This window comes from Rhagoletis pomonella, unplaced genomic scaffold (genome assembly GCF_013731165.1).
Source record: "Rhagoletis pomonella isolate Grant_MI unplaced genomic scaffold, Rhpom_1.0 Rhpom_scaffold_00002, whole genome shotgun sequence".
Taxonomy (NCBI): Eukaryota; Metazoa; Arthropoda; class Insecta; order Diptera; family Tephritidae; genus Rhagoletis; species Rhagoletis pomonella.
Window position 1 is genome coordinate 76411682 of NW_023458556.1, and position 9170 is coordinate 76420851.

At 32.2% G+C, this 9170-nt stretch overlaps 1 protein-coding gene across 1 annotated transcript; it reads left to right on the forward strand.

Annotated features, from left to right (window-relative positions):
• Positions 1-1746: 1746 nt before the first annotated feature.
• Positions 1747-3173, forward strand: LOC118734082 (calcyclin-binding protein). Its single transcript, XM_036463783.1, has 3 exons — positions 1747-1893; positions 1975-2150; positions 2552-3173. The coding sequence occupies exons 1-3, from the start codon at positions 1879-1881 to the stop codon at positions 3030-3032; spliced, it is 672 nt and encodes a 223-aa protein (XP_036319676.1). The 5' UTR covers positions 1747-1878; the 3' UTR covers positions 3033-3173.
• The last annotated feature ends 5997 nt before the right edge of the window (positions 3174-9170 follow it).

Genomic DNA, 9170 nt, shown 5'->3' on the forward strand with positions numbered 1-9170 from the left:
TTATAATTTTTTTTTAAACGTTTAGCATTACATAGCCATCACCACATAAATTCACATTTTGAAACTTCGTAAAAAAATAAAAAAAAAACTTAGAAATTACACCAAAAAATTTTAAAATTTTTATGCAGTTTTATAGCCCATTAAATTTTAGTATGTCGAAGCATGGTACAATAATTACTGGTATTGTCTTCCCAGAGAGTTTTGCTTCACATCGAAATTCGTGCTCCCTTATTTTCATTTTGACGCAGTTTAATGTTGATTCTTTTACTTTTATTTGGTTTGGTTTTTTTTTCGCTCAATTTCATTTTTATAATTTTTGAAAACAAAAGAAAAACGTTTGAAATGAAGTGAGCCATACAAATGATTAATTTATTTACCAAGCAAATATTTTTTTCGGCCTTTGCAAGAAGGTTTGTTTAAAAAGATACGTGTACATATATAGTATATGGGGTATGGAAATATCCCTTTTCCCTAGCAGTAACCTTTTAGTGTGGGCAATAATGATGTTTATCAAATAACGCAGATCGGAATATGCGCTCTCTGGGAAGACAATACCTGTAATTATTGCACCATGAAATTAAAGTGCAAACTTCAAGAAGCTAAAAATCTCATTGATTTTTAATAATTTTTTTGGCTGACGGTGATTATATTTATTTATTTATTTATTAAAAACAATGTATTACACATCTAAGACAAAGTCTTTTATAGTGCATCGAACGTAATACTAACACAATATTTATGAGTATACATATTAAAAACTAAAATTAAGTTACATACAGTTGGTCTATAAAAATTTAAAAAATTTAAATTAAAATAAAATTTTAAATATTAAATTTAAATTTAATTAACATTAAAATACTAACAGCATATATGGAAATTTATAGAAAAGATAGTGAGAGAGAGGGAGAGGACAAAAAGAAACTTTGATAGAAGAGAGTTGGGAAGAAGTGTATAATTAGAGAAAAATAGAACAGAAAAATTGCAACCACTATTATAGTATTACAAATTATTATAATAATTGTATATTACTGCTTTGTAGTTCCCTCTATTTAGAGCAGACTTGATAGATTCCGGTATGGAGTTCCAGAGCCTCACAGCGTTAATAAAAAACATTCTAGAAGATGTCAAAAAGGCGTATCTAGGGGTAAGAAGGCAGTGATGCGACTAGATTTGGTCCGTCGCAACTTTTCATATAAATAATTTTGTGATCGCGAATCAAGCAATTTGTATAAAAATATACAATTCCTCGCGGCAAGATAGTTTTCAATGCTGCATCCCAGAATTTTATTCTTCCACAGCGAGTTAAATGCCTAGCACCGTCAGCAAAAAAATTATTAAAAACCAAGGCGATTTTCTAGCGATTTACAATTAGAAGATTGACGTATTAAAATTTAATGGGCTATAAAACTGTATACTTAAAATTTTGCTAACAGGTTTTATTATAAAGTTTGAAATTTTTATATAAAGTATAAAAATTGTTAGGTGTAATTGTTAAAGTTTGTTGAATTTATATAATTTTTGTAAGAACTTTGAAAGGTGGATTAATGTGGTGCTGATTTTGTTATGTGCTAGACTTTTGTAAAAAAAATATAAACATTAAATAAACAAAACTGGTCAAAATGTCAGCTGACCACAAGTGTATATAGTATGACGAGGGTTTAATGTATCGAATCGGTATCGGGTACCGAAAAGAAAGTAATGGGTACCGAACATTTTTTAAAGTATAGGGTACCGACTATTGAGCACATCACTATTCATATATTTTGCGATCAACAAAGGTGTTGTTGGCGGAAGAATTCTCGCGAACAAATTTGGTGTTAGTTGAAAGCTAGGAAAACCACACTATTTTCTATACTTTAAGAAACGAAGATTTTAAGAATGTCTATGCAAGAAGTAAGTAACATATGCGTATTTATGTACATACGTGATATATATTCCACTTTTGGTGTTGATTATTTCGCATGTTGCTTATAGTTGGTTCAGGACGTTGAAGAAGTAACAAAACTTCTTGGCGAGGTCACTCGTCCTCGAATTCGGAATGTGTTACTAACTGCAAAAGCAGAGATTGAAAAGGAAATTGTCAATCTGGAGATGAAAGAGCATTTTGCGAGTCAAAAGAAAGCGTCGGGGGAAGATGCAAAACCCAAAAGGTAATAAAACACATGGTCTAAGGCAATATTCTAGAAACATGCGGACCCCGCGATTAAGATAATTATATCTGCATATTTAACCCTGGACAGTCATCCTTATTTTTTTTACATTAACGTCATCCTTCGTCATTTTGACGACACCTAATTTGAAATCCAAATTAAATGGATTGTGAGCATAAATAATGTGCATAATTGAATTTATTGTTTTATTTATTTCATTAACAATGAAAAATCAAAATTAAAAAGGAAACATATATTCATTAAACTTAAAATTAATAATTCAAAGAACAATAAAAACTTAGTAAGAATGAAATTAACATCGTGCGTAGTCGTTTTGACGAAGGATGACGATCTAGGGTTAAAATCTTACGTATGCCAATGTGTTCTTGTTTATTTTGCAGATATTTAGTGGAATTGACTGAATACGCTTGGGACCAGAGTGATAAATTTGTAAAGTTATTTGTTACATTGGACGGTGTCCAAAACATTGACAAAGCAAATGTTGGCGTCACTTTCAATGAAAATTCTATGGTCTTGCACGTCAGCGATCTAAACGGAAAAGATTATGGTTTGACTATCAACAACTTACTCGAGGGTATCAATATAGAAAAGAGTTATTGCAAGGTGAAGACTGACATGGTTGCCATTTATATGAAGAAAAATAACGAAGGTAAATGTTGGGACCACTTAACCAGAATACAAAAGCGGTTAAAAGAGAAAGTAGATGCTGAATTCAAAAACTCTGATGATACTTCACCTGAAAATGCTCTTGTGAACATTATGAAGAAGATGTATAATAGCGGCGACTCGAAGACAAAACAAATGATTGCCAAGGCGTGGACTGAAGGTCAACAGAAAGCTCATTTACGAGAGGAAATGTAATAGCTAATTTCAGCCTTCTATTTGTTCTAAAATTATGCAGGTTGAAAACATTTCTGATAACAACATACAACAAAACATTCTATAATGCGATATTTAGCCGTTATAAACCTACATATAAATATACATTAATACATAGAAATATATTTATTTTTTAATTTGTAACTAAAAGTTGAATTAATTGCAAATAAAACCTCATTGTAGCTAAATATAAATGTACTAGAGCTGTAGAAAACCGTATGTATTCGTTACTGATTAACGGGTGCAACCCCTGACTCGAAAGTACCGAGTCGTTACATAATGATCTCGTTACTCGAATGTTCCGTATAAAGAGCGAAATACATCACACAAGCGGCTTGTCAAACATACTTTTCCCATTTTGCCATAGACCATGCAAACATGAGTCGTTCAAGCACAGAATTTCAGTTTTCTTTCGGTTAACAATGTAAAACATTTTAGTTTTCTACCATTATTCTCCCTTACGTCTTCACTTGGTGAAATTTCAGTTGCAATTGAGGCGATTTTACCATCCACATCGCAAGCGGTTTGATCAAACGTCAACATGGCGGCCAGAAAATCAAAAAAATTTGATTTTTGCTCAAATTTACCTCAAGCAGTTTGTCAAACCTTCAAACACCCCATAGACGGCACAAATGGCTTGAAGCAAAGGGAAATTTCGCTTGGTTTGACAAGCCGCTTGTGTTGTGTATTTCGCTCTTAAGGTTCTTTCCCGTACGCAACGCGGGATCCCGCGGGTGCGCAAAATAGCCCAGAAATCATTCCCGTACTCAACAAAATGGGTAATAGAGAGCAAAAATTTGAACGTATTGGATCGTAAGTGTCTTCTTCTTCCTGCCCGAAACAGCCCGGACTTTTTCTCCGGGTAAATATCAAGGTTCATAGAATACAAGGTTACGACATCAGCACAATATAACCAGTAAACAACCTTCGGTGAATTTGGCGACTGCCTTCCTCGCAAGAATGATAGAATACAAGATTGCGCCAATCGAGCTGAGAGTAACTGGCCGTGACGTCAATAAATACCAGAATGAGAGAGCAAGACGAACCGGACAAGAAAAAGAGGAAGCATCGAACAAAAGGCAGTATTGCCAAGTTTTCAATTTGAAAAAGCACCAAATATTTATTGGTGTATTTTATGGACTTTATATGCATACATAATTATATTGTAAGGATGCCGATTCAAATTAATAAAAATCAATGTTTCTTGCACGACGGTCGATTTTTTCTGGCTTGATTGAAGGTGCTGCCACATATTTTGTTGTCGCTTATGATTGTGCCATGTTTTTATTAAAATTTTTGTGAAGTTGCTTACCACGCTTATGATTGCTATAAATTTTGCTTCCATTTTTTTAAGATTTTATAATTTGGTGTCTTCAAACTAAAAACAAAAGCACCAAAAACGCACCAAGCACCATACTCAAAAATATTCGGGATTTGAATACCCACTAAATTTGCTGCGAAAAGCATTAAGTTGGCAACAGTGAATGTAAACAAAAGTATTTTATGACGTCAGCGATTGAGTGGATGCTGTCAAATCGACGATGAGAGGGTTAGCGGTCCGCGAATGGCGCGACCTTTATTTTCTGGATCGTGCCTTCCTCGGGGATGAATATGCTAGGGATGAAATTATTGGTACACACGCCTTCCAAGCACGCAGGGTTGCTTTTAATAAACAAAAAATAATTAACTCCAAATAGTTTCAAAAAGTATAGTGTAAAACGAAATTTATTGAATAATTCCACATAAAATGGTATACATAAATGACGCATTTTCTAAACGATTTAAATTAAACGCATTTGAGAATTGATAGAAAAGTACTACGGATTGTAAATTTTTGTTAACTATGAGGTGAATGAAAAATTTCAACCCGGCCTGATGGTTTGATTTTATTACTAAGGCGTCTAATAAATTCATGGCTTTTAGTTCTAGAAGAATAAATGTCAGTAAAGACAAGTCTTTTTTGTATAATTTCTGATTTTAATTGCTCAACTTCTTTTGAACCAGAGCAACTGTCAAAAATTTCCAGCAGTAAAAAGTTACGAATTGGCACAGCAGAAATGTAAATTTTTCTCGCCATAATAAAAAGTTTTTTCAACATGGAACTTTTCTACTAATTGACATGAAATTACTATGCCAACGCTCGGGGCGCTGCCACTGAGGACCTTTGCCAACTGATTAAAAAGAGAAAATTTGGAAAGACCAAACAAAAATTTTGAGATTTCTCGTTGTGAATACGAATGCCATAGTTTTTACCTAGCTCGTGGGACTACGCAAAATTTTGACAGCTTGTAAATATGTATACACATAAAGTTGTTGGCGGTAATAAGGAGTCAAAATTAAAATGGAGAAAAGAACAAAAAGCGTAGTTAGTTGTCAGTTATAAAATAAATCCAATTTATTTGCGACTATTTGTTTATTCTTTTTATTGAAAGGCAACCACTCGGAAAAGCTTGTGTTAATTATAATGATAACAGAACCTGGCAGCTCGCACGTTGTCTAAATTCTCAAGTAACATAAAGTCCACAAAAGAATAAGTACGCCAGGTATAAATTTTAACAATACACAAAAATATAGCTTTCGCACGAGTGTTTGTTTGGTTTTTCAACACCATTTATAATTTTGTTTTAATAAAATCACGATTTGACAAATACTTAAATTTATTTATCTAATAATAATACAGCACACAACCCTGAAATCTAAGAAAAAGTCGGAAGAAGGCCATTAAATAGCAGCACACAACCCCGTGCCTTCCTCAGGAGTGAATATAACTACAACAACAACCCAAAAAGGTTGGTTACTGTCTATACTGTGGACATCAGCCATGGCCACCATCTTGACGTAGATGGCTCAATTTTTGGCGCTGGCAGATTCCTAAAAAATTATCTTATAAAAATACACTATTGTAGTCAAAAATACATCTCGTTTTATTTCAAATACGTGTAACCCTGATATTTACTGTTCGACAATTTGCGTTGAAGTTTGTGCATTTTTCTGCGTCTTTGAGTTTATTTAAATTATTAAAAGTCTAAGAGCGCTGTTTTTGATTGCAAAAATTACGCTGAAAAAGGCAATTTTAGGTTTTACCGTATGTCATTGTCACTATTGTACGAATATTATTATGTAATCCAGTTTCACGTGAAGTTATAACATTTTCTGTTGTTATTATAAGCTTTGCCACGATTTTATATCAAAAATGCCCAATTGATTAGGATTTCTAAAATATGCTATATGGCAACTATATTTTCTGCGTTTTGTGTACTCTCCTTCTTCGTAAAATATTTCAGCCCATGATCAGTATTATTGAATCATGATCACAGTATAGACAGTAATAGGCCTTTCGCAGGAGGCGATTTTTCAGGCAACAAAAGTTGAATGCGGAGTTGAATGAGAAGTTGAAAGTGAAAAAGTTGCCATCCCTATTCAGACGAGGCGATTTTCGATTCAACTCGAATTGTTGTTTACATTATTTAAAATGAGTTTAAATCGCCAAATTTTATCAATTGGCGTAAATTTGGTAAGCCAAGCGTTGGTATAAGTGCTTTTAGCGAAGCTGAAAGATAAAATTAGAGTAAAAAAGTAAAAAAGAAAAAAAATATGTATACACAACAGTGTTGGCATTTTTTGGTACAATTGTACTTGTTTGATACAATTTCATTTACAATATACTTTCCTACTACGCAGTACTTTTTAATACAATTTTGTAATGAATACTAAAAATATATAGCTCTGAAAATTCACAGCAAGAAATTTTTTGTATTCTCTTTTGTTCGCCAGTTCGTATTTACCTTTGTAAGTTTTGAAAAATGGCTTGAACGAACCAGTATAATACAGCCTAGGCAAATTTTTAAAGAAACTTTTCGATACTAAGTTTTATTAAAACAAAATGTCGAAGTCAACTTCATATAGAAAGAAAGTCTTCGTTAGTTATAAGAAGAGATTTTCTTAAATAAAATACCTTTACGGCACTCACATATTGACAAGATTTACTATTTATTTTATTATTCTTTAATTTTAACTATCTGTTTATAAAATATAATGTATTCTTTAAGAAAAACTGTATAAACCCAAGATTAAATCTATGCGAAACATCCAAAAACCAACATACTTTCGTAAAAATTTCAAGCTTTATCAATATTCGTTAGTTTTTAGCCCATTCAATTTTAGTATAATAAAGTGCAAGTTTAAAGTAGCTGGGACTTACCGTTGAACTTGGCATTTTTTTTTTGTCGACGATGTCAGTCATTTTCTTCCATACGAAGTGTGTTCGACGATTTTTTTATATGGAGAAAATTAGCAACACGTTCATCAAAGAAATCTTAAAAAACTTACTTATATTAAAATTTAATTGCTAAAAAACCGCACACTCAAAATAAATCTAGGAAATCGAATTAAAAAGCTCGAAATTTTTACGAAAGTGTGTTGGTTTTTTTTAATGTTGCACAAAGTTTGAACCTTGGATTTGTACGGCTTTTCTTAAAATATAAACCGTATTTTTACAAAAAATAATTAAAATTTAATAATATTAAGATAAATGGTCAAATCTTGTCGTAAAGTTTTGATAAGCACTTGAAATGCTATAAAAATGTCAAATTTTAGTACTGAATCCAAAGAAAAAGTCTCTTTTATCCATTAATATCAACTTAAATATGCTTTTTGTTAAGATGTATACCTGAAAATGTGTGCATACATATTTGCGTTAAATGCAGTACATGTGCACGTGGAATCAATTTGTAAAAGTGTAAAATACGTAAACGTATGTACATAAACAATAAAACTTTCTCATGAATACCATAAAATCAATGGTCTTGAAGGGAATGTACTAAGAAAATATATGAGCGAATTAAAAAGTGTATACAATTTATAGCCGAAAAGTACATTTTTTGTATAGATTTCGTACTGAAGGAACGATTTCATTTCCCAACACTGATACAGAATGTAAAGAAACACAGGGTTGCAAGGAAAAAAAGTTGAACGAGCTCAAAGTTGGCTGGCGACCAACTTTGTTGAAAGCGATTAGTTGAAAGGCCGTTCGGACGAGGCGATTTTTGCTATCAACTAAAAGTTGCCTGAAAAATCGCCTCGTGCGAAAGCCCTATAACCAACCTTTTTGGGTTGTTGTTGTAGTAGTCGTTGTTGTTGTAGTTATATTCATAGGGCTTTCGCACGAGGCGATTTTTCAGGCAACTTTTAGTTGAAAGCAAAAATCGCGTCGTCCGAACGGCCTTTTAGGGCATTCGCACGAGGCGATTTTACAGGCAACAAAAGTTGAATACGAAGTTGAATGAGAAGTTGAAAGTGAAAAAGTTGCCATCCCTATTCAGACGAGGCGATTTTCGATTCAACACGAATCGTTATTTACATTATTGAAAATGAATTTAAATCGCAAAATTTGATCAATTGGCATAAATTTGGTAAGCCAAGCGTTGGTAGAAGTGCTTTTAGCGAAGCTGAAAGATAAAATAAGAGTAAAAAAGTAAAAAAGAAAAAAAAGTATGATACAGAACAGTGTTGGCATTTTTGGTACAATTGTACTTGTTTTATACAATTTCATTTACAATATACTTTCCTACTACGCAGTACTTTTTAGTAAAATTTTGTAATGAATACTAAAAATATATAGCTCTGAAAATTCACAGCAAGAAATTTTTTGTGTTCTCTTTGGTTCGCCTGTTCGTATTTACCTTTGTAAGTTTTGAAAAATGGCTTGAACGAACCAGTATAATATAGCCTAGTCAAATTTTTAAAGAAACTTTTCGATACTAAGTTTTATTAAAACAAAATGTCGAAGTCAGCTTCATATAGAAACAAAGTCTTCGTTAGTTATAAGAAGAGATTTTCGTAAATATAATACCTTTACGGCACTCACATATTGACAAGATTTTACTATTTATTTTATTATTCTTTAATTTTAATTATCTGTTTATAAAATATAATGTATTCTTTAAGAAAAACTGTACAAACCTAAGATTAAATCTTTGCGAAACATCCAAAAACCAACATACTTTCGTAAAAATTTCGAGCTTTATTAATATTCTTTAGTTTATAGCCCATTCAATTTTAGTATAATAAAGTTCAAGTTTAAAGTAGCTGGGACTTACCGTTGAACTTGGCATTTTTTTT